Raw genomic sequence first — 27,049 nt, 5'->3', positions numbered from 1 at the left:
GCCCCTAAACAAGTCCTAACCAGTGCTGAAATTTCATATAAACAAAACCCCTTGCTGGCCATTTTATATTACATTAAACTCTGCCCGAGCCCGCAAGGGTATATTGGGTTACTCACCTTCTTATACACTGTATTGTAACTACAGCGCATCTATGGTAGCGCAAGGGTTTTTCACGCAGGCGCAGGGAAACTGACGCATCTCTACAGATGCGTCAATTTCTTGTAAATCTGCCCCATGGTATATATTGGGACAGGCTGATTTTGGTGCAATAATTTGCATGTTATGCCCCATTAAAAAGACAAACCTCGTATTAGGCAATAATTATCCCGCACAATATGTTCTGTTCACCTTGGTGTGGGTTTTTATTGTGCGCGATGACTATCACAGATAAAACTGGATCACCTTTAATGAGGGTCTAAATCAGGGTTCACCTGATGAATAATATGAACCAGATGATACAAACTGTACCAGAAACAGTCACATTTGCCTTCTACCAGTTTCCTAGGGACTAGATTTAAGATGACATTTGCAACACCCAGCTAGTACAAAATCTCGTTTTGGGACTGGAAAATCAGTTCAAATGTTGTTTGCATTGATCACAAGTGCAATTGTAACCACAAACTTTCACGACGCCAGTGCAATAGGATCTAGAATAAGTGCAAAATTACAGGGGAATGGTGCAGTTAATGATCTGGCCTGTGAGAGAGTAATATAATAATAGCGAATCCCTAATCAACAAGTTAACATGTCAAATCCCCATTACAGTAGACCGATTTGCCAGCCGGTCTTTAGGGCGTTTTTGACTCTTGTTCAGCGAGGGATGAAAGAGATCTCATAAGGCAGTGGTTGGTTTGCAAAGCCCGTCATCCTTGGATTGATGTCCATATCTTTTGGATCGACAGGAGAGTGAAGACTGAAGTTCTGGAGGATGGTGACGAAAAACAGAAAGAGTTCCATCTTAGCCATACTGTCTCCAAGACAAAGCCGTTTTCCTAAGGAGAAAAAAGAGGTAAGTGAACAGTCAAGATGGTTGTTTACAGAATTTCTTCCGGTAAACAGAATCAGCCAGAAAAGAATGACCTAGTTGTATTACTCATGCATTTACTAGAGCTGGGTGATATTTCTGTTACACCAGAATCACCTCCCAAAATCTAAGGTGTAATAACGTAATTTCAGAATTTTGCATTACAACTTGTTACACAAAAATACCAAATTACGCGATCAGGCCAACTTGCATAATTATGTGCAGTTTGCAGCAAAAAGTTTGCACCACCGCGCTGGAACACCATGAAGAACCAGAACACGAGTAGCTGCGTCTGTCTTATTTGTTGTATTATTTTCAGCTCAAAATGCATCCTTATGTCCAAAATGGATGTCAGAATGCCTTTCACTCTAAAATATGTCGTCAAAAGCCAGTTTTGTATTTCGTTTAATGTCACATAATTTTTTCAAAATGTAGTGTAATAATGCGAATGCAAATTAGACAGATTTTGCACGCCCGAGGGTCTCATTTATGAGCCCTTGCGTCACTTTTGCACCACTGGTGCGTCACTTTTTGTGACGCACCAGCAGTGTAAAAAATGAGCCTTGTTGCGCCATATTTACAAAGTGACGCATCTAGGTATATGCGTCACTTTGTAAATCCCTGCGCCAGATTATACCTGCGCCAGGTATAATGTATGCAAGGGGGGCGTATTGACGCAAGAAAGGGTCATGGAAGTGACGCAGTGAAATCTATGAGATTTCACTGCGCCACTTCTAGGTCTCAAATGCGTCAAAATCTTACGCCTGCCTCACAGCAGGCGTACGACTGATGCAGGCCCTTTCACATGGGGCTTGCCCCATGTGAAAGGATACATTGCTGGAGTTGCGTCACTTTTGTGACACATTCCAGCAATGCGTCACTTTTGCGCCATACAGATACGTCAGAAATACTGACATATCTGTAACTCCTTGCGCAATGATGCGTCATACTGTAAATACGACGCATCATTGGTGCCGCAAGGAGGGTGCAATGAAAAGTGACGCATCGCTGTTTTCATGCAGCGATGCGTCACTTTTCATAAATGAGGCCCCTAGCATTTACAAAGTAATTTGGAGCCCGCAGTGCTAGAAGGGAAAAAGCTAGCTGAGATGGACAAAGCCTTGTAAAACATAGTTAGCTAACTTCCATTTCATTATAAACTATTTATACCAATTATGTCATGATTATTTGTTCCCATGAGCTGGTTTTCATGCTGCTGTGGTATGTTATTATATGCTATTTTATACAATGGTATTTTGTTATGTTTTGTTCATGTTATACATAGTACTGTCTTGACATTAGGATGTGCTGTGCTCATTGCACAAAACAGTTGGTACAAAGGAGTAAACTAAGGGTCCATGAGCAGGATTTAAGGTTTAGTAGATGCTACTCTGTCTGCCAGGGTGGCAGAGGATATGACCTTATCATCATCCTCCAAATTTAGAGATGACCACCAGCCCAGCGGTCACTTATGTGCATTAGAAGGAACCACGGTCTTGGCGGTTCTTTTCAATGTACAAAAAAATCTGATGGATGACAGCCATTTACCGAACTTTACAACTTCTTTTTTGCAGAAGCAAAGTGCCAAAGCAGGAGTTTGTTTCGGGAAAACAAAAAAAGGAGAACCCCCACGCCAATGACAGTTTTCTCCAAAAATGTTGGGGGCATATTGTTTTTTTTCCGTCCATTCCTGGTGATGACAGACAAAAAAGAAAGTAATTATAATGTAAATCCTAAAGAGGGTGAGGGGTGTAATGTCCGTTATTTTGACAGCCCCTACTCTGTTGGACCATCAGATCAATCATTCCCTCAGCCGTGAAAACAGGGTCTCCATTAATGAAAAACTTAAGGTCTGCCCATCTCTAAACGAGGCAGGTGGACTGAGGGTTTGGTGGATAGGGACCTCCTTTTTCATTGCACATTACTGTTACAGTAGAAAGATAAAAGCTGTCTTCTAAGGTTTTTAATACTGGTCAACTTTTGTTAATACTGGTCAATTTAAATATTTTTTTGTCAGCAAGTTGAAGGCACTTTGTACCTATCAGTAGCAGAAAATTACAACTTAATATTGTATTCTGTTGTATTATTTTCTAGCATTTGCATAGCACCTGCCATCCGTATGTGGAGAGCGGAAGCACCCCTCCACCACCACAGAGTCAGCAAGCTACACCGTCTAGAATGTGTTACTGGGAGGATTCTGTTTTTGTTTTGAGCCTACAGGGAGGTGTTGTCATGTTGTGCATCATTACCACAAAGGAGCAGTTATCGTGTTATCGGACTCAGCTAAAAGTGGTGTGATGGGTGAGGGTATGTGAGAGATAGACACACAAATTATAAAAAGAATAATGACTAATCAGCATAGTTGCAGGGGCAGTGGATGCTGGGTGTCCAAACATCGAAATGGGGGTAATCAGAGAAGGCCCTGTTCTCTATACAGCGACATGCGCCAGGTTGAGATTACTCCAGTGAGTAGAGAATATCAAAAAGCCAAGAATGGGAATAAGTGACAAAGCAGTAGCCTTGCACAATTTTTCTTTATGTAATGTAGGTAATCTCACACACAGTGTGCTGAGGGACAAATATATTCCATGAAGGAGGAAGGATGTGGAAGGGCAATAAAGGCTGGCAAACTATGCAGCGACAACACAAACATTAAAAGGGCCAGATTCCACCTACTCCTGCTAGGCTTAAGGAAGACAACATTTGATCGGGGTTCACATCCCAAACCCCTATCAGAATCTTGAAGGCTCTCAAAGGCAAACGAGCACCAGTCAGGCAAGCTCTAGTTGGATGTAGTTCAGACTCCAGTTTGAGGGTCACCCTGCACATGCAAGGGTGGGGGGTGAAGTGATTGGTAGGTTGTTGCCCTGACAACGCACACATAAATGGGTTTACTTGTGTTACCCTACTGTCCCCACTCCTCCATGCTCATCCAGTACTTTTTGTGGATCCCAGAAACTCTTGCTCTTGCTAGTTTACATAATGAGGCATCCTCCCAGAACAGTTTCAACTTTTATTTTTGCAAGTTAATAACAATTCAAGGTAAAAATAAATGATGTAGGGACTGGAGACTTATTCTGCTTCCATTATTTGTTGAGATAGCAACAGGGCATGTTTACTTAATCGTAGTACAGTTTTACTCTAATCTGTGAGTCTCGTGAAAATATGTATTGTTTTCATATATGCGTCAACAAGTTAACTTTCCTTACAAGCACCTTTGTTTATTCTATTCCCACTCTAGCCCTTCAGCCCATTTATTGTCTTCTCACATCTAGCCAAAGATCTTTGAGCTAAATCAATAGTAGCCAATTGATGTTATGTACTGTCCTAGACAACTCTTAATCAAACCCCTCTGAATTCTGGCTTCATCCAGCAGAGTACGTTGAATGAGTTTATTGGGTACTGCAACTTTGCTTTGATCTAGGAATGCAGAGCCTTTGTCTGGATTGTTCATTCAATAAGAGGCATATAGGTATATTGCAGGGACAATTTTGAACTATTCCTTATAAATTTAAAGCTGGTCATTATATCTTGAGTTAAGCTTGTTGATTTCTGGACCCTCTGCCCCATCATAATTGCCCTGTGCTTTGCAGATGTAAGACCCGCAGTCTGCTTTTATCAGCACTAGAAAATGCACATATGCTGAACCCTGCAAGCATATCCTTCCACATTACCGCTGGCCACAATGCTTCGGGCTAGCCTTTCTGGTTCCTGGGTGCTTGGTCCCATTCTGCCGACCCTTCACATTGCAGAGATATGACCCGCAATCTACTGCTAACAGCACTTGGAGATGCAAGCATGCTGAGCCTTGCAAGCATACCCTTCTTAAGGCTTGCCACAATGTCTTGGGCTAGCCTTGCTCAATCCTAAGCAGTTGGCCCTCTTCTGCCAGCCCTTCCCATTGTGAAGATATGACCCATAATCCTCCTTTATTGGAATTAGAATTTGAGAGTATGATGAGTCCTGCCCGCCAGGAAAAATAAAACTATCCTGTACCACAATGATTATGTGGCATCTTCTGGCGAATTATGGTAACATATATCCAATAATATATTAAATGCTAGGCACTTTATTACCACAAATTAATAAGTTGCCTATTATATGAATGTCGAAAAATTTACATGCAAAAGGTACTTTACCAAAGTCTATAGTGATTCACTGTGTTTTGAAGATGCATACGTTATTTTCACTCCATTCAAGGTGCAATATTGCAGTAATATTTAATATAGAAACCATTTAAGATAGAAACCATGAAACCTCTGGGTGTCCGTGCGCTTAAAAATCCCGAATAGAATAGAAATCCCGAATAGAATAGAGAGTCAGTTTCCCCGGGTGACAGATTTTTCTCCACTTGACTGTTACTTCAGCACAATTTTGTCATCTTCCATTGTGTTTTTCAGAATGTGTTTTAAAGATGCGCTACAAACAGGCTTCTTGAATATTCTTGTGTGAGAACCAGAAATGGAAGTATAAGAAAGTGAATTGTTAATTGGGGTGAATGGTAGTCCACCACAAGTAACAAAAACACTAATCTGTTGGGCCAGGCAAAACGTTTCAGTAATTTAATTCTGGACTCACTCCTTAATAGCTATGGCACAGGGAAGACAGGATTAACTTAGAGACAATGTGTAAAGCATTTAAAAGTACCAAAAAGTGGTAAGAACTCAAAAACACAAACAATAAAATCCCACTCCATTTTATGAAAATAATGAAAAATGTAATGAGCAAAATAACATCAATAAAAGAAAAATCCAAACAGGGGAACCAGAGATATGATTTTTAAAATATTTAAGAGAAAAAGGGCCAAGAAAAAGCAAAGTGCCGATCAGTAGTCACTATTCACTGGTGACTGGAACCTCGTGCAATTTAAATCCATCTGCAATGCAACATAGTTAACCCCAGTCGAAGATGTTGCTTTAGGACTCTGAAATTGAAGTCATAATTCTTCAGTGGGGCAAGGCTGCAGCATGTCTCTGAGGAAGTTTTCTTGAAGCTGGATAGCTGTTGGATGAGGTTCTGCTGAAGCTGTTGGTTTTGGCGGTAAAGGCTGGGTGGGAAAAGTTCAAACTTTATGTCCCAAAAGGTCCGGTGGTCAACCGAATACTTTTTTCAACGTCTTCCAGTCAAGATTTCTTCATTCAAATTTAGTCTCTATTTTAGAGCTTTGAATTTTGTAGTGGCACAAAACTGCAGACTAGATTTGGGGAGGTCACACCGAAGTTAGAGTCCGCTAACAGGTTTTTTGAGTGGTAAAGAGAACAGAGAGGACCCAACATGATTTCTTTTCCAGTGAGGATGTGCCATGGGTGATTGGTACTATTGCTCCAGAGATCCGGAAGTCTACATTTGTTTTAAATTCCAACTTTTCAGAGATTGTTGGAGAAGTCCAGCTAGGCACAGCCAAGGGACCCAGAACCCCAGGGTCAGCACTTAGCGGTTATTAATTACTTCAGCAGAGTCCACTAGCAGGTTCAGTCGATGTACAATTGTGACTGGTAAGTTGGAAACACCAGGAAAGAAACCTTTTGCAGCTTGTTGTGTTCTTGTAGCTACACAGGAGCACAACCAAATGACACTTGGAGTCCACTTCTTGGTCCTGGATTCAAGTGGGGGCAAGGGCAGTGTAGTATGGTAATTGTGAAGTGGACGCAGAAGTCGTGGTTACCCAACAGCTTTATTAGGATAATTCACAAGCAGTAAATGAGAGACCCCAGTCACAGCTGACTCGCTACCAGCGCTAACTGACAACTTCCAGGGCGCTCGCCTTAGAGCGCCACTAGCCGTGACATTCTAAGTGATGTCACCTCGGCGCGTTCCAAAGCGATCGTAGGGAAAGAGCTATCGTGGCTTGGAGAAGCTTTCCCCCTACAAGTGGAAGATACCACACATCCCCCTTCCCTGCACAACTCAAGAAAAACAACACATATGAGAAACATGAGAACATTGGTTGCACTCTACATGGTAACATATTTTTCTAGGTGTTTTGGGCGACTAACTACCCTTTGGCTAGTTCTGCGGGGAGCATAGGATTCCTCAAGACGCGTCCTCACTGGCAGGTCGCCCCTGAGATTGTCTTCCCTCCTGGCCTCATTGTCTCTGTTTTCTGGAGGGGAGTGCAATCTTGCAACGATTCCCAGGTTCCAGATCTTCCCCATCTGAGTTTTCACAGCATTTTTAAACAATTTGACAATTCTTGTGGGTTTGGTAAAGTCTGACCAACTCACTCTGCCTGTTGGTGCTCTGATTTTTACTACGTCTCCTACCTTGAATCCTACTTCTTTTACGGAGTGTAGTTTGTCAAACCTGTCTTTCCTGTCTATCATGGCTTTGCTCTCCTTGTCCAATCTTCGTGACTCTCTAGAGTGTCCAGTCCACCCTTTGTGCCACCCCATCCACCCCGGTGAAAGCTTCGTGTTGGGCCTTCTTGCCCAGAGCAGTTCAAAAGGAGTGACCCCAGTTGTTTGGTGAGGGGTCAGGCGGTAGGCTTCTAGTCGTTTCCCTATCACTTCCTTCCAATTTAGTCCATTTGTTCTTGCTAGCTGGATGCTCTCCTTTACAGTTTTGTTGAACCGCTCGACCATCCCGTTGGTCTCGGGGTGGTACAATGCGCTGCGTTTGTGTTCGATCCCATTATTCTCGAGAACGTCTTTCATTTCTTTTGAGCATAGTTGTACCCCATTGTCTATCAATAGACTACTGGGTAGACCTTCCCTGAGGAATAGTTCTTGCAGGAACTCAATGACTAATTTGGTGGTGATCTCAGATTCTATCTTCACCTCTGGCCATCTAGAATATAGGTCTACGAGCACTAAGATGTAAGAAGTGCGAATTTCACCCGTCAGCGGACCTGTTATGTCCAATGCCACTTCTTCCCAAGGCCCCAATGGGGGTGGTCTACATTGCATGGGAGGTGTGTGCTGTTTCAATACCTTGTCACTGATAGTGCATGGTATGCAGTCTCTTACTTTCCTCTCAATCTTATTGTCCATGCTGGGCCACCAGTAGTCTCCCCGCATCCTCTGTTTCGTCTTGGTGATTCCCAGATGTCCTTCATGGGCCAAATCCACTAGATATTCCCTCAGGAATTTGGGCGGGATCAATCTCGTGCCACGGAAGAGACATTCGTCCGTGACAGACAATTCATTCCTGATCACCCAGAATGGGCGTAGTGTCTAGTTTTGTTTGTCTTTGTGCTTCCAATTCCCTTTTACACTCACACACACATCCATCAACAGATCATCTGCTTTAAGGGCCTCTTTCCAGCTTTCTTCTCCAACGGCCCCTTGGGTGATTACACAAACTTTTTCTGCTTGTGCCTCGTCCTTATCTTCCTCGTTCTCCTCGCCTGCCTCTGCTTCCTTTGTTTCCCCTACGAGGCTTGAGAGGCAGTCAGCCGCGAGATTCCTTGTCCCCGGCACGTATTCAACGTCGAAAGTGTACTCCTGTAGGCTTACGACCCAACGCCTGATTCTGCTTGAAACCGCGTTGAGCCCTTATTTTTTTTAATACTTCGCCCAATGGCTTGTGGTCTGGTCTCAGGTTGAACTTTGTTTCCCAGACGAAGTCTCTGAACTTGTTCATAGCCCAGTGTACCGCCAAGGCCTCCTTCTCTATTACTGAGTAATTGACCTCGGACTTCCAAAGGGAACTCGATGCGAAGGCTATGGTTTCTTCACCATTCTCTCCCACTTGTTTGAGAACTCCCCTGAGTCCTTTAGAGTTTGCATCAGTTGTCACCACCGTCTTCCTGCTTGGTATGAATGCTTTGAGGCTTGGTGCCTCAGATAGTGCTCTCCTCACATCTTCGAATTCCTTCTTGCACTCTTCATCCCAACTGAACACCACATCCCTCTTGAGCAAATGGCGTATGGCATAGGTCCTGCCAGCGACATTATGCACGAACTTGCTGTAGAACTCCAGCATTCCCATAAACAATTTTATCTCCTCTCTGTTCTTTGGTGGGGCCAAACTGGTTATGGTGTTTTGGAGTTCAGCTTTGGGGCGAATTCCTTCTGGTGTTACTTTGTGCCCCAAGAAGTCTAGCTCTTTGCAGCCAATCCTGCACCTTTCTCTCTTCACCGTGAGGCCCTGCTCTCTGAACCTCACTAGCACCTGTCTCAATCTTCCATCATGTTGCTCGTTGTCTGAGCCAAAGACCAGTACGTCGTCTTGATAGCACAAGACACCAGGAATGCCTCTGAGAATACTGCCAATAATTCTTTGGAATACCGCTGCGGCTGAGACTAGACCGAACGGCATTCTTTTGAACTTGAAAGCACCCATTGGTGTGACAAACGCCGTAAGTTCCTGCAAGTCTTCATGAAGCTTGATTTAAAAGTAAGCCGAGGTCAGATCCAACATCGAGAATACTTTCACTCCTGCCAACATGCTCATCATTTGCGTGATATTAGGCAGCGGGAACTTGTCGACCACGACCTCTTTGTTCAATGCCCTGAGGTCGATGCATAGACGGACCGAACCATCTTTCTTCCTTGCTGCGACAATCGGCTCCAGCCACTCCGATGCCTCCACAGGTTCTATGACCCCTAGGTTGCACAGATTCTCTAGTTCAGCTCTGACCACCTCCTGAATCGCTATGGGAAGGTTTCTCACTCTTGCTACTACTGGCACTGCATGTTCCTTCAATCGTATCTTGTGGGAGTAGTTTTTTAGGCAGCCTAGTTCCCCACTGAACACTTCCTTAAACTCTACTTCTATGATTCCCCGCGTATCACATACTTCTTGCACCAGGATCTGGGTGTTTTTGTTGGGGTTGAGGTATACGCCTAGTTCTTTTTGGGCCTGCCACCCCAGTATGTTGTCCCCCTCTTTGGATACATAAATCTTAGAGACCGTCAACCTGTCCTTGTAGCTTACAATGCCCCAGAAATAACCCTTCATGTTGATGGGTTGCCCACCATAGCCTCCAGGCCTTACATCCATTTTACTCAAATTGAGTTTACCTTTGGACACCCTTTCAAATTCTTTGGCATTAATGATCGTTATTTTAGAACAAGAGTCAAACATAGCCTCCAACCCTGTCTCTTCTACCTTTATCGTGTCTTTGGGATTGCTGACCTGTCCGCTCTGTACATGCAAGACGATTTCATCGCAGACTCTTGCAGTGTTCTCCTTTCCCTGTTTCTTGTATACCTGTCCACTCCTGCAGTACTGTCTGAAATGACCCTTCCTGCCGCACTTACTAAATCTGTATTTCAAAGCGGGACAATCTTTATCACTTGCCATATGTCCTTGTTTGCCACACCTATAGCAGTTGCCCTTGAAGATCCATACCCCTTTACTCTCCTTTTGATCCTTCTGCTCACTCTTCTGTTCCTTAACTGCCAACACACAGTCGCCTTCTGCCACCACCTCACTCACCTTAACCTTACTTTCGCTGACCTTGCTTTCGCTGTCTTGTTTGATTTCACTTACACACTGCATCATGTGTTCCACTTGCTTGGCCACAATAAGCACCTCCCTTAGTGGTGGGTCATCTTTTAGCCACAATTCCTCTCTCACTCGCTCAGACCTGCAAGTCAACACAAACTGGTCTCTGATCCTTTCCTCACACGCTCCCCCAAACTTGCACGTGGCTGCCAGTTTGCATAGGTCTGAGACAAAACCTTCAACAGATTCCCCACCCTTTTGCCCTCTTTTACCAAAATGGTACCGTTCCATAATTGTGCTAGTTTTAGGAAGGTAATGTAGATATAGTTTCTAAAGACTAATTTCAAATTCATTCAACCCCCTTGCTTCATGCGCACTTAGATCTGGAAGGTGTTCCAACACTTCCTCTCCCTCCGCCCCATATAGTATGACAACAATGCTACTTTTCTTTCTAAGCCCAAATTAGGTCCACACACCACTGTAAAGTTCTGGAAGACCTTCTTCCATTTGTTCCAGTTAATAGCGGGTTCTCATGGACTTGGTAAGAAGAAAGGAGGGGGCGTAACATTTTGCATTGTACTGAAACACAAAGGTAGTACTCAAAAAAAACTTCACCAACTGGGGAACCCCTGACACTGTATGAAGAACTGTTTTTCTGAGAAGGAGGGATCAGAAACACAAACATTTTGCTAAAGGTTATACAAGGGTATCATCCATAATTTCTGTTTTCTCAACACTTTTTCTGAATACATACGTTTCGCTGTGACACCTGTTTTAAACAGAAAATATCTTACTGGAATTGTGAAAATGGATGCATTCCACGTTCTTCTCTTCGTCCTGATGAAAGCAGCTGACTCAATTGAGCCGTAAGGCAGAAACATGTTGACGATAATAGTGGTGATGGGGTATTAATTCCCCTATCTCCACAATTGATTTTAATCACCAGGTGCCATGTCTAGTTAGTAAAGTGTTTTAGGATGCCACATTGATTTTTAACACACCTATATCATGGATCCATTCTTAATTAGAAGTGTCTCCCTTTCTCCAGGTGTAGGCCCGCTCTCCATCAAACAGAGGTTTTGGAGAGCGAGGATTATCCTATGATGAAGCATGACACCTGGTGGTGTGTGAGGACAATCCATTTCATTTTTGTATGCCCAAGATTTCTACTGAGAAGCATTGGGAGGGGTACATCACAGTTCACTGTAAATTACAAAATGTTCAGGGAGCTTATTTTGTGTGGCCATCATGATAAAACATACACTAGAATGGTGGTATGAGCCTTAATGGGATTAGCATCTCTAAATGAGATCCTTAGTGCTAGTATTTCTGTTCGGGGTATTTTGTCATTAACATTAAGGATTGCATGCTTTAGTTGCTGTTTAAATATTGCCATTTTAAGTTAAGATATTGACAGTTAAACGAGCCCTATATCTGCATCAATAACTTTTCTATGGAACATAAATCATTAAGTCTACTGCAGAACTCGCCCAAAGTATTGTCTGAAAGGCCTTAAGTTTTACAGTCAGTTCAGAACAGCTTAAGGGGTAGCTCAGCGGTGAAGAGCTTTATCTTTTCACATATGCCAATCACATACTGGCTTATAAGAAAAATGTGTGTTGCTGCTTCAGGTTTGCTTTCATGCCTGAATGTGAAGAGGATCACTTAGTTTGTTGACCTCAAAAGTATTTCACTTTACTCCTATGGGAGCTATTTAGCAAATGTTGCCTATGACCTGTTCAGCCATTGGCACAATGAGTGTCAAGGGAGGGACAGAGACACATGAGCAAAGGCATCTCCTGTGAGGATATATCTGGTTTGAGTTGGCATCAAAGGAAACTATATACCATCAAAACATGTTGCCAGACTGACATGTTTAATAATGAGTGTCCCAAATGCCATTCCTGCTCTCTCGCTCTCCCTCTCTCCCTTTCAATTAATGATAGTTTACTCATTGCACTCAAGTTGCAGAATCACAAACCATATTAGGCTGGTGCTGTTACATGTACTTGGTGTTAAGAAAGGAAGATCTTGCTGCTAAAAATCTTTATCATAGAATTGTGAAAACTTATTTTTGGAGGTGGTAATGTCTGACAGAATAATTCATAAATAGATATTGTGTTGCAAAAGCTTGAACAGAAAGGTTTTGAGTGTCAGAGAAGACCTGGGCGCTCTGCCGTTAGTGGACGCATAAGAAGTTGTGGGGTGCTACAAGTGGGTGGTGCAACTGGGTAAGTGGAAAAACCCTTGGAACCACTCAAAAGGTTAACCAGCACTGCTGATTAAGCACAACATTCAAAGCAAGAATACCCTATGCACACACATGTAAAATCATAACATTGTATATAGATAAATATACAGAAGTTAAGCAAAACAAAGGCAGCAGAAATTAAGGGATCTCCTGTGCAGTATTAGTCCAATGGAGTTCTTTAATTTTCTTTCACAAAAATGCAGCCAGCCGACACGTGTTTCATCGCTTCTGCGAATCCTCAGGGCTCAAAATCGACTGTATCTAGGGAAAAAGGTCGCTCCGCCGGTGATACTTCCGTCCCGGTAGGGCCCGTAACCTGTTCAGTGAAAGCAAGGAAGTAGAGACAGCACCCTGAAGATGCAGAGCATTGAGTTTGTGTCACATAAATGGTACAAAGCGGAGTTGAATCTGATTAACTTTTTTGTGCTTATAAGTGTTCCTAAAGTAACACAAAATAATGCTATGCACTACTTTGTGCTACTTTGCATCAATGATTTTATACTATGGGTGGTACATGGGCATTTCCATGTAATAAATCATGGTTTCTGATGAAAAGCTCAAGCTGCTAAAAAAGGTAGACCGTGGTTTGCTCGAAACATTTACATCTCCTCAAGGCAGGTGTGTCATTGGAGAAAAGTTTTCTTTCTCTAATCTTTTCCAACTTCGCCCGAGTGTTCAACTGTATGGCTCACATACAAATGTGGAAAAGTTTAAACTATGTTTCAGCATAATATTTTCTACTGTAAGTGTACCCTTTCAGTGCAAAACCTATGTTTCAAATCACACACTCACCTTGCACTATGGTGCAAGGGTGTGTGCGTGTCTCTAGGTACAGTTGCGGCCAGTGGAGGGAATTTCGTGGAGCATAAAGGCGGGGCAGGGGAGGGGCTGGTTGAGGAGTAGTAAACACCGGAATATGGATGAATAAAACGAATTTCGTTGAGTGCCCTGCATTGCAAAATGTGATGCAGCGCGCGCTACGAAATTCGTTTTATTCATTTAATTGTTTACTCACCTGTAATCATCCATATTCCAGTGTTTACTACCCTCACCATGCCCCACTCCGCCCCGCCTTTCGCCCCACTGAACTCCCTCCACGGGCCTCAACTGTCTAGGTAGCCTAAAGTGTGCTTGTGCTGGGGCAGAGAGAAACCGCGCCATGGCTGTAGTAGTTTTGATGCTGTTCTACTGTGTCCCTTTCACCACAACAAAGTAACTTTGGTTGCTGCACAGAGTTTTATGAAAAATGTGTGAATTTGGCCAATTTCTTAATCAAGCCCTTCCAGTACCACAGTGATCACAATGTTTCTTGTTCATGGGCAGGAAACTGAATGTTACCTGCAGAGAATGGCATAAATGAGTCGTTCTTCTTAAAACCACCCTTTTCATCCAGGAAGTGTTCGGGATGGAATTGTTCTGGGTCCTTAAAGGCCTTCGGATCTCGTAACACAGAGCAAAGAAGGGCAAGCACATCAGTTCCCTAGAATAAGAAATGAGTAAAAGACAAAAATTTAAAATAGTACCATTTTATTTATTTTCCCTCTTGACAGGCCTGAGGAATGTACTGTTCTCTGTTCATAAACTGGAATGTACAAACTACACCCTAACTGATTTCTGAGCATGGTTGTGGTATGAGTTCTCTTTAGGGCCCATTGTAGCTCTCCCCTATGTTAACTTAACTGCACATATTGTAGGCCGCTTCGCTTTGCAAATGTTACACATAGCACATTTGTTATGTGCCATAATATTATTCTAGAAATAGGCTGCACATTTATTTCTTATTGAGTACGTCTTACTGGGAATCAGTCTGGACACTTCGTATGCGATTGAACAACATCATGATATGTTTGTTGCTGTAGTCGGTCACTAACACATTCTAAAATTTAGACATAACAAAGAGACTCAGCTGCAATCAATATTGTATAAGCCAAGACTTGCAGCCTGATTCATTAAGCATAATTGCGCTCGCAAAGGGCCAGATTCTGAGAATCTGGCCCTTTGCAAGTGCAATTTTTGCATTTAGGATTCATCATCCCAAATGCAAAAGTCGCTATTTAAGAACTCGCAAATTTGCGAGGAATAGCATTTAAGGAATCTCTATTAGAGATTCCTTAAATGGTATTCTTGAAACATTTAAAAATTGCGAATTCGCAATTTTGGGCCGCTATTTACCGCGAGGTCAAACCTCTTGGTAAATAGCGAAAACTTAGAAAAATGCTTTTAAAAGCATTTTTCTAAGTTGCATGTTACACACACACATGTCCTTTGGACATGTGTGTGTGTGTAACATCTGTGTAATTTAACATTTCAGGGGTGTTACAGGGTGTCCTTTGGACACCCCTGCACCCTTTAAATCGCTATCTTATTTGCGATTAGCTAATTGCTAATCGCAAATAAGGAATGACTCCCCATGCATTCCTATGGGCCTTTAGGCCTTTAGGCCCATAGGAATGAATGGGGAGTTATTCCTTATTTGCGATTAGCAATTAGCTAATCGCAAATAAGGAATCAGTAGGACTCGCAAAACATATTGCGAATCATACATGAATCCCGTTTTGCGAGTCTGGAATAGCGATTCCTTATTTATCGCTATTTCAGACTCGCAAAACTACTCAATGATGAATCTGGCCATTTGTGTATTGAAAACAGAGCAGGGAATTTCTTGCAATTGAAATGTCCTGGGTCAGGCACACTAGTGCTAACCAATCTGACATGCAGACCAGCTAACAGCAAATGGCAATTATGGGTGTAGTGCTAATCCCACAGGTCGCTGATACATCACTGTGCTCACAAGGTGAGGGTATGCTTAGGCAGATATATCCTTCACCATGATAGTGCATTTCATTGTTTGTACTGTTTATTAGTAATGCTAATTACACTGCTCAGTTGCTTATGTTTTCTAATTGCAGCTCGATTGCTTCTTTATAGAGCACAACATTTTTAATAAATATTGTAAACTTTCCTAAGACTCTTTAATGTTTTTTGTGGACATGCATGAGTGAGAGAACAAAAGGTGATGATCTGTTACCACATCTCCCTGGGAGAAGCTAGAGTGGTGTGTACCTGTTACTCTGGGAAGGTTAGGAGGGCAGGTATGGCACAATGTGCTGGTCGGATTTGGGCCCATAGGTACAGATGTTGTATGGTGACACAATCCGTACAAACTGATACTCTGTGATCCCAGACATAGCTCTGATTCCAAATAGAATGCCTGCAACAGATGCAATTTGCCTCATAACCAAGCTAATTATAGGTCACATTGCAAAATTCCCATCGGCAGGGTGTCTAAAAAAAAACCTGCCTGAAGAACATTAATTAGCTAGGTTTTTTTTTCTGACCAACTTTGATTAGCTGTGAACGACGGAGTGGTGGACTACAAGTGACTAGGATACTCTGTGCATGCATTTCATGAACAGAACACATTTTAGATTAAATGCAGTCCTTGTTCCTTAAAGGGACAGATGATGTTTTAAAAACGAAGCACTATCTTCTTTTCCAAGGCTACTCAACCTGATGCACAAGAAAATTAATAAATGAGTACTTTATGAATATTTAATGAAAACTAGATATATTTAGAAAATACATTTTTTAAATGCACCTCATTCATAAATAACTTACCACAGTTATTAACTAGTCAGAGTTCATTAAAACAAAAGATGTGAGTTAGAATAACTAGTGCACAAGACTTTGACTTGAATCTTGCAAATTTTCCAAACTATTCAACATGGCATTTGTCTGTTTAACAAAGCTGGGTTTATAAACCACCATCTGTGCAGTTCATCATCAATCAGAATCCGAATCAACTTTATTTGGCTACCAAATAGCCATAAAAGCATACAAGATGTTTGCAAAAAGAGCAATAGCACCGAAGGTAGTCAGACCATCAATGGGGTTTTAAAACTTTAAGATATACAAGATCTGTGCAAAAGAGCAGTAGCACCACAAATCACAGCCCATCAATAGAATATTAAAGCATATAATAAATAACAGCGAATTGTTTAAAATCAGGTAAAACAACAGCATTCTTAATTGTGCTAGGCTCACATGCTGCGTAAGTGAGCTGCTTCAGCAAGTAAACAGAAGAATCAACAATAAAACTAATTCAAAAGCATTGTCCTCCTGGCACAAACTGCAGCTTGGAGAAACGTTGCTATGCAACTTCAAGTTTCATTGTCTGTCAAAGTTTGTAATAAGTAGTAGGCCTGCATACAAGATCATATATTTCCAAGTCTCATAATGAGCTTGACAACATTTTTTTGTATACCGTTTATGATAGCCACAGGAAAAAAGAAAATGCATCATAGTTTGCTAAAACAGATTATTACACGGGAATGTACTAGAATCAAGCTTGTGCTGGAACCCACGTGGGAAGTATATCGTTATGCCAGCCCTAAAGCTGAACAATAGAAAGCGTTCCCATCTCCTGTTTGTGTTCCACCGATAATCAGTAGGAATCTCTCCTGGGTTAACGTTTCGTACCACTTTGTTTCTGGATTTCCACCCATTACCTCTCTATTGTAGCTTGTTGTAATAATAGAACCTGCACTTCCTTTTTATCAGCAGCTGCCCTTAGAGCTCTATCTAAAAGCATGCCAAATAAGCCAATTCCTTCCAGAGACTTTTTCAACATACGCCAATCAAGCGATAGAAAGTCCCTTATCGCAAGCCAGGCAGTCAGAAATTATGGGGCATATTATCAAGGGGGTTTATGTCCGCTTTTTTGGCTTTAAAAGCCAAGAAAGCGGAGATAAAATTATCTCCCTATTACCTAGCTGTCGCTAACACCAGTTAGCGACAGCTAGTAGGAGATAGCGACCATCTTGGGCCCCGCTTTGCATGTCAGTGAAATTTATCACTAATGACATGCAAAGTGGGCGTGCCAAGATGTTAGCGACTGAAAACAGTCGCTAACATCGCTATCTCCTATTACCAACTTTTGGAGATATTCGCGCTAAGCGCGAATGTCTCCAAAAGCTAACACCTGCCCCAGAGCAGTTCTTAGCCATGTTATCCAATGGTAGGTGGATAACATGACTAAGAGCATTAGCTCGGTAATGCATGAATATTGCTGACTTTTCAGCGATATTCATACATTTCGGCCGATTTTTATCGCTTAGGAGATAAACCTTGATAATAGCAAGGTTCCTAAGCGATAAAAATCGCCGCAGCTCAGCGATAAAAATATAGCCGCTAAACCAACATAGCGATAATTATCGCTAGTTGTTGGTAATATGCCCCTATATTCTTTGTTTATGACGTATATTCAGAACTCCAAATGGTTAGCCATAAAATGGGCAGACAACTACAGATATATTCGCTCAAATAATCTAAGTCCAATACGCTATGGCAAATAAAATGAAATGAAGGATTTATAAAAACGCTACTTATACCCAGAGGTGTCTAGGCGATACCTTCAGCTAGATAGGACTATATAGGGTTGCCCAAAGATCACCTCCTAAAAAGCCAGATTTTTAAGCCCTTTCTGAATTTTAACTATTAGTTTATTTTCTAAGAGTTATTGGCATGGAGTTCCAGAGCCTGGTCGTAGTGGTGGTGAAACTCCTGCCACCACATCAGCTGTTCTAAGGGGTCTTATGGGGTTAAATGGCTTCAGATTTAGTGACATCTGCACTGGCCCTAGGCCGTGCAGAGATTTAAAAGCTATGCACAATGCTTTGAACTGGATACATTTTGCAACTGGCAGCCAGTGCAGTTGTATCGGGGCCTTAGAGGCGGATTCAAATCTTGCAATCCCCAAGAGCAGTCGTACTGCTGTATTTTGAGCCACTGGAAGCTTGTTAGTCAATTGCTTTTGTGTACTGGTGAATAGAGCATTACAGTAGTCCAGCCTGGATGAGATAAGTGCAGTGACCCCTGGTTTTATAGATCAGAAGGAATAAAAGGAAGTATTTTCCTTAAGACTTTGAGGCTGAAGAAGCAGATGGATGTAGTATTGTTAAATTGAGCTTCAAATGACAATTTATTGTTGAATAGTACACTGAAATGTATTGCTTTGTTTGTTCGGTTTGGCAACACACCAAGTTGGGAGGGCCACCAGCTATCTGCCCAAATTGAGGAGCTGTTGCTGAAGAGAAGTACTTTGGTTTTGGATGAATTAAACTTTAGCCAACTGTCGAACATCCAGTTACCTATCTGACACATGCAGTCATGTTAACGAACTGCTGTTGAATTTGATGGGCTATTCACTGAGACAATTATCTGTGTGTCGTCACAATAATACACCAACACAAAGCCATAACTCCTAATTAGTTTAGCAAGAAGGGTGACATAAAGGTCAAATAGAGATGGACTCAAGGAGGATCCCTGAGGTAACCACAAGGAAGCGGGAAAGAGGGAGAGAAGTAGTCTCCAAGAGCAACCAATTGGAACCGTATTGATAGAATGGAGCCTAGCAGGCAAAGTGCTGTATCCCTGATCCCAAGTGAAGCTAGACGATCTATCATCAGCTCATGGTTGACCTTATCAAAAGCCGCTGATAGGACTATAAGGATCAGGGCAGCACTGCCCCCACCAGCCAAGGTTTGTCTGAGCTCTTCAGTGGCAGTGATCACAGCTAGCTCTGTACTTTGATGGGCTCGAAATCCATATTGGGGTGAGTCAAGGATAGCATTATTGGTAACAAAGGTAAAAAGTTCCATGTTAATGACTTTCTCTATCACCACTGAGCAAGGACCAACGGCGGACCTTGATAGCCGCACCTCTCTGCTTAGTTGCTGGTATTGTGGTTTTGAAGTAATTAAAGAAGGTGTGCACATACAACTCCTGCACCTGCTGTTGTTAGGTGCAAACTACAAAGTAGATTAAGAACTGAACAAGACGTGGAGCGGTGCACTCCCAGAAAGTCCTTTTCAGTAATCAAGACTGACCAATTCCTTTATGTAAGGCAATCATTTATTCTAAACATCATCAAACAACATGTGCTCCAGCCAACACGTTTCATTCAATAAAGGTTGAACTTCGTCAGGGCATGCAGTAGTAGAGGAATAACGGTGATCCACTGTCATTGGTATCCCAAAGTACGGTGAAGTGCGCAATGCGTTTATGCTGGTGGTGTCCTCGGCGGAGCAACGTGACCGCTAAACTAATAGAATTGCGTCCCACCAGCGCCTCCTTGATAAGGGCCTGGACTTTAAACCTGAAGATACGGTCATCGGTAGCACTCCTTCCCGGATCCAAGGTAAGGCTTTCTCCGTCACCTTTGAGGGAAAAGGAAGTCTCCAACTTGGTCTGTAGTTGAGGGTGTCATTGGCATCCAGACTTGGCTTTTTTATTAGCGTTAGTGTGGAGGCCTTTTTCAATTCAGTATGAAAGAGCCCTAGAGTGAACATTGTATTAAATATAGGCTTAAGGAATGTGGCTATGTACCCTGGGGAGAAATGAACAGTTCTCAGTGGGCTTTGGTCAGAGGGGGATCACGACTTGATGGGAAAATATTTTTTTTGTGTCTGATCTATAGTGTAAGTAGTGAATGATGGGAGCATAGGCAATTCAGGGCCAGAATGTGCAGGCAATGGACATTGTAAATTATCCTATTGGATAGGTGTCTGGGCTGAGCACTTGTCCAGAATCATAAAGGCGTCATAATCCAGCTTTACCTTATGTTGGAATAATACAGCTAATGAGTTAAAGAATTGCTGACTAGTTCTGAGATTTTGTGGTTTTGAGAGTTTGGAAAGAATTTTTACTGTGGCAAATAATACTTTGGAGCAGCCGTTAGCAGCTTTAATTTCTTTCTATATCATATGAAGCATTGTATTTCTGGATTAGGTTCTTAAATAGTTGGATAGATGCTTTGTATTCTGTTTTATTATGTAAATTATCATATAATCTCCATTTTCTTTCTAATCTTCAACCTGCTTGTTTCTGAGCTTGTACTGTTGAACCACCGTTCTGAAGGAGAGAACCTGTTTTGCCGATGGTTTCTCAGAGGGGCTAGTTACATTGTTACAGAAGCAAGACAGGAGTGGTAGTTCGCTGCTGCTAGGTCTAAATCGAAGGGCATCTCCAGCAAATATTGAGTGAGTAAAGCTTTTAGTTGCTTGGCTTCTATCTTGTTCCAGGGACTACTGGTGGTTCACTTCTCAGGGTGCTTGGCAGACAATTATGTGGTAATAAGATTGCATTATGATCAGACTATATTAGAGGAAGAGATCTGGTCCATCTTAGGTTGGTATTATCCCCCAAAAATCCTACCCAGACAGTGCCCTGTGATATGTGTTGGACCATTTACTATTTGGCTTAATCCTGCGCCGGTCATTTGATCAAGGAGAGATTCAGTATCATGGTCAATAGCATTCTCCATGTGAAAGTTGAAATCTCCCAAGATAGAGAAATTGGGAAATTTGGCCTTACAAAGAGATGACCGATATTATCAATAAATTAGGATATGGTTCTAGGTGGGCGGTAGAGCAGTATACCATGAAACGAATACTGACTATCTAGTTCGACATTGAAGGCCAGCGTCTCACAATATATATCAACCTGGAGGGCTTGAAACAGGATTTGAGGCCAGTTTTGAGGATTAAGGCTATTCCCCCGCATTGTTTCCCTATTCTATCCACTCTATGGATTTTAAATCCTCTGGGTATGGCCAGAAGCAATCCCGGGTCGGATGAGGCATTGGCCCATGTTTCAGTAACGGAGGCCAGTTCTATTTGATGAGTTCCTAGCAATTCACAAAAAGCAATATCATTCTTTTCCTGAGATCTCACATTTATGAGCACACCGGGGTCCAAGGGTCTTGTTGCACGATGTGATGGTGAGGTGGAGAACCTTGTGTAGTAAACTGGGAGGTAGTGAAAAGTGAGTTTACATTGAGAGCAGCGTGACATACCGTGAGCCTATTTAGGGTAATAGCATGGACCAGAGCATCTATTACCTGGTGAGTAAAGATTAACTGAGTGTCCCTAGGGTAATGAAATTTGGGCAATGTTGTATTGCATCTGGATCCAGCCCTGGAGAGCGGTTGGTGCTGAGCGTGGACCGAGCGTGGACGGGCTTACCTTTTGTGCACCAGCGGCGTGCCCACTACGCAGACGCGCTTGCGGGCCAGCTTTGGAGCTAGGCATCTGACGATGGGTTCAGGGCTTGAGTGGCATGGTCACAGATGCTGCTGCGCATGAGGGCTGAAGAAAATGAGAAGTCAATACAGGGGCTGATAGTATTCTTCTACAAAAGTGATATCCTCCCTCTGGAGGTTTGTATGCTCACCTAAACTATACGTTTCCACCCCATAAGTCGCAATAGGGGCACATTGGACAGAGTTTATTTGCAACAGGGGTTCAAGGGGCCCCTTTTTTTTATGACAGCTAGCTGAGTAATGCCTAAACTGTCCTTGAAAACTGAACCCTATTTTCTACAATAAAGGTGGACCATGACCCAGATGAACCGAAGGTAACCCCCACATAGGAGTAAGTGCTGATGCACAATAAAATATTTGGTCCTATAGTAATAGATTGTAATCTCGTATGCTTTCGGGCCACACATCATTTAAAATGACTTTGAAAAATTGGTTGACAAATTAATATTTGCCATGAAATTGGAAAATTGATGGACTAAAAAAATGCAAGGCTTTAGGGGTGTGAGTAGTTAGCCACATTGGGGGTGCTCTTAATAAGTTTGGTGCCAATATCATTTATATGTAAAATACCAAGAAGTGGAGCTAGCTAATAAGACCCGCTGGCGGACCCCCAACCAAAGATAAATTCATCCAAAACTTCCCCCTTATTCCCAAACCTCACTCAGGCCTTAGTGCCTCTATGTACAGAAATAAACAAAATGTACTGTTGATGGGTCAATTTTTAGTTTGATTAGCAGTTTACACGATTTACACAGTCAAAAGCCATTGACAGGTCCATAAAGATATTAAGCAATGTTGACTGTTTGGCCACAGTATATTTCCCAGTGGTCAAGCTTAAGTTAAGGCATTGCTCAGCCATCCCCATACCACTTTGAAAACCATATCGCCATGTATTTGATACCTTGTTTTCGTCTGCCCATTCTAATTCTGTTATACAGAACTCTACCAAGATTTGTAGCTGGGATGTCGTTCAGGGAAATAGGGTGGTAACATTTGGGCTCTGCCCTATTCCCTTTCTTAAACAAGGGCAATATGACTGAGGTGACCCAAGACAGAGAATTAAAGAGTAGTTCAAGCTGTTATACACATTTGTCAACAGAGGAGCCCACAGATTTACAACGGTTTTGATGACATCAATGGGAATGCCATAGGGCCCTACTGCTTTTACCCCTGCGCTTACCTGAATTGCTGTTGTAACTTCCTGCACAGAAATGGACAGAGGAAGTGGGATAATAACTGTGGACAAATGGGATTAGATTCTGTATAAATGTCAACAAATTGAGCCACCCACTCCTCCCCACTTATGTGGCAACTATCCATCATGCCACCCTGATCTAGGAAACACATGCTGGGCACAGCCTTCTAGAACATCTTGCTATCTTTTGTGCAGGTGCTGTTAGGTAGTAAGGACCACAGCTGGGTGATGTCTTCATTCCTTCTCTTACTTATGACTGTTTTATAGCTCTTCCATTGACTGGTCACAAGTATATGTTTGCAGGGCTCTGTCTTTATGGCTCTTTGTGAAAGTCAATTAGCCAGTGAATATTCATGGTCAAACCAACAGGGGCACCAATTTCACAGGTGTTAGGAGGAAGAGTCTAATTTCATTACAAAAGGCCATAAAGAGGGTGACTTTCATTGTATTAATGTTATGCTCCGATAAACAGCCCATGACCAACTGTAAATTCTCAGCTATCACCTTACTGAGAAACTTTGAGGGGACGGGCAGCTTCCAGCTCAGCCTTAGGTTGTCTGAGGTTAGTAATTAATTGGTAAGATCTGGCACTTCCCTGCAAGTCTCTCTATCAATCAATCAATCAATCAATCAATTAATCAATCAATCAGCATTTCTAAAGTGCAACTCTGCTACCATGAGGGGTATCTGGATGCTGTCTCCGTTGAAGAGCCAAGTCTTCAGTCTCTTTCTGAATTTTGCCAGCAAGGGGCCCATACAGAGCTGCAAGGGAAGGTCGTTCCAGGTCTTGGCTTTAATGTAGGAGAAGGAGTGGCTGCCATTGTGGCAGATGTGGGGAGTGAGTGTTAAGAGGAGCATAGGTGTCGAGGGGGTTGGTGAAAGTTTTGTCGATGGTTGAGATAGGCAGGTCCTAGGTCAGTGTAGGGCTTGCAGGTGTGCGTGAGGATCTTGAACTGGCACCTTTAATGGGTTGGGTACCAGTGGAGGTTTCTCAGGTGGGAGGGCGATGTGACTTTGTTTGGGGAGGTCCAGGATGAATCTCGCTGCAGCGGTCTGTATGGTCTTGAGTCTTCGAGGAGCTGGATGGAGATGCAAGCGTAAAGGGTCTTGCATTAGTCCAGGAGGCTGGTGATGAAGACCTGAGTGATTTCTGCTGTTGGTAGGGATCCATCTGAATATTCTGCAGAGCATGTGCAGTGTGTGGAAGAAGGAGGAGGTGACTGTGTTGACTTGTCATTTAATTGTGAGTTTGCTGTCAAGGATGATGCCGAGGTTGCGTGGTGGTCGATTTGTGTGGGTGTGTGTTAGAGGTCTGCAGGCCACCAGCTGTGGACCCATGTTGAGATTTTCCTCCTGAAGATCAATTCTTCAGTTTTGTCAGAGTTAAGTTGGAAGCAGTTGTCTTTCATCCATTCAGTTACGCTGGTCATGGCATGGCAGAAGTTGCTTTTGGTGTTGATGGGTTCCTCAGTGAGTGAGAGGATCAGTTGAGTGTCGTCTGGGTTGGAGATTATGTTGAGTCCGTAGGATCTGATGACGTCTGCAAGGGGGGGTCATGTAGTTGTTAAACAGGTTGGGGCTGAGGGATGATCCTTGTGGTACACCGCATATGATGTTTTTGGGTGCAGAGGTGAAGGTAGGTAGTCTGATGATCTGTGTGTGTCCTGTGAGGAAGGAGGCAATCCACTTGAGGGAGTCTTGCCGAATAGCTATGTTGTAGAGCCTCTTGGTGAGGGTGTTGTTAGAGACTATGTCGAACACCTCGGATAGGTTGCGGAGGATCAGGGCTGACATTTCTCAATGGTCAAGGAGTGATCTGATGTCATCTGTGGCGGCAATCAGTGCAGTCTCAGTGCTGAGGTTAGCACAAAATCCTGATTGAGAGGCATCCAGTAGGTTGTTTCTATAAGGTGCAGTCAGAGTTATCTCAATCTGGTTATGGTCCCTGAAGCTGGGACTAACAATTGTCCCATGTGTCAATAATTGACTTAAGTTATGAGGAATAAAGTATAATCATAATTGAGGAGCTGTTCCAGCCCCTGAAAGTTGGCAACTCATCTGTGCTGCTGTTCTTAACCTTCTCCAAAGCTTAATGTAAAACAGAGGAGGCACCAAATGACTGCAGCTCTTTTCCACGCTCATCAGCTTTACTCATGGCCATTAACCCCCTGCCCTATAGCAGGGTAGCCTAGCATAGAACTCTGCCCCTAGGCTAGGGAACAGCTGCTGGCCCTGCTGGGATTCCCCCTCTACAGACGTTGTCATTGATGACATTCAAACAATTGCTATGAAAAATTGATAAATAGTAAAGTCAAAGCCCCCTTATATTTTACCGCTTAAAAGTCAATTCCTTAAGTTTTACCAACTGCAGCAGAGCCTTCAATTTAGAGATCAATCCAGATAGACAGTCCATCTGAGGCACGATCAGAACGGGATTGAAATTCTGGGAGCTACATCACCTATATCCTTCAAAAACTATGGGATTATTTTCCCAGGTCCCCTTTAATAAAATAATATCATATGATCTAACAATCTTTTGCCAGTCAGATATTGATATCTTGAAGCAGAGAACTGCAATATTCCAGCATAATATTTGAACCCATAATTCTTGACGGGCAAAAGCAAAGAAGCAAGGGTTAAAACGAAGCACCTAAATTCCTGCGTGGGGAACCTATTAGAATTATTTTCTGAACTGCATGTTTCATTACCAATGATGGTGCCATCAAGCTCAGTATGCACTGTGGTAGTATTGTCACTGCTATCACTTTAGGGACCATATTCAAAGGGACCATATTCAAAGTTCTTTTTGGGGAAATGTAATTGCCTAATGCCACCGGCTGACTCTTTCCACTCCCCTTGGGGACTGTCATTCAATCCACCTCATTACAGTCCAATAGCACTGCAAACCTTTTCTCACATATCAGAGCTCACCCAGGCTGTGGGCGATGGCCATGGGCAGTTTGTTGAAATGCTTGTTTATCTGGTTTTAATAAGAACTCCAGGGGTAGTGTATTAATCTTTCGGCTATTTATTGTCACTGGCATATGGCAGGCATATAGGCATCCAGTAGTTTCCTCACACTTTCAAGGTGCCTAAAGTTGACTACAACACAGTCCACGGAAACATTTTACCTGGATGAGCCAATCCAACCTACCCTGCAAGTCATAATGATTTTGCGTCTCTCTGCAGGATTAAAGTTCTTATGCACAACAAGTCAACGTGTAACCTTGTTTCATAGCTCAGCCTATGTATCTGTCTGGTTTTCATGCAAGGGTGGTGTGGTAAATGAAGATGAAGAGTCCAACAATGTAAGTAGTTAAATCCTTTAATGAAGATTCCTTCTAGGACAGTTGATAGTAGAAGATAGGAAGTAAAGATATAACCCCACCAGGAGCCAGCTCTAAGCAGCTGAGCCTGAGTTGATCAACTGACGTTATGAGCCAGAGAGTCACTCAGGCATTCTATGATGTCATGAACATTCTAATCAGTAAAGCACCACAGAGAAGTAATTTACTACAGGTGGCACCAATGCCATTACCAAAACATAAAGGCAGCACGCCTGAGCAAATTTAAAGTTATGGAGCTTGGAATTGTATCCTTGTTTCCCACATCTCCCCTTTGTGTTTTAGGGTCCTTTCGTGGAACAAGTGCACCAGCTGAAATATATTTTTGGCTCCTCCCACACGGTGAGAGATACCCAGAAGATCTTTGCTTCCACAATTTCTTGCCCTCTGTGTTACCTGGACAGGGGCAAGGAGTGAGAGGAGAAATTATGTTGCTGGGGAGTGACCTTTCATGAAAATGATCACCACCTGTGCAAACCACTGGCTGGCTGCTGGTTCAGAAACGCTTATGGCATGCAAAGCTCAAGCAGCCGTGGTAGCACAGAATTTCAATATTGGGGCTAAATGGGACTCAGTAGATTTTAGGCACTTTTTAAATGGCTGTAAACGCACCCCCAGCGTGCTGTCAAAACTCTTATGGATTTCTTCAATGTTAATTGCGTCCGAAGCCAAAAAGATCAAACCCCCCTGTACCAATGTTTCAGACGTGGGACACATGCACTGATCTTTTTTGTATTTGGTTGCA

At 42.7% G+C, this 27,049-nt stretch overlaps 1 protein-coding gene across 1 annotated transcript in view; it reads right to left on the bottom strand.

Moving 5' to 3' along the window:
- Positions 1–338: 338 nt before the first annotated feature.
- Positions 339–27,049, bottom strand: part of LOC147692369 (cytochrome P450 2G1-like) — a 331,029-nt gene continuing 304,318 nt past the window's right edge. Inside the window, exons 8-9 of the mRNA XM_086938589.1 lie at positions 14,004–14,145; positions 339–992 (exon numbers count right to left, since the gene is read on the bottom strand). Coding sequence (XP_086794715.1) covers positions 811–992; positions 14,004–14,145 — 324 coding nt within the window. The 3' untranslated portion in view covers positions 339–810. The remainder of the gene's footprint in view (positions 993–14,003; positions 14,146–27,049) is intronic.

This window comes from Lissotriton vulgaris, chromosome 9 (assembly GCF_964263255.1).
Source record: "Lissotriton vulgaris chromosome 9, aLisVul1.2, whole genome shotgun sequence".
In the NCBI taxonomy this organism is placed as follows: Eukaryota; Metazoa; Chordata; class Amphibia; order Caudata; family Salamandridae; genus Lissotriton; species Lissotriton vulgaris.
Note: the sequence above shows the minus strand (reverse complement) of the source record. Positions and strands in the feature narration are given on the sequence as shown.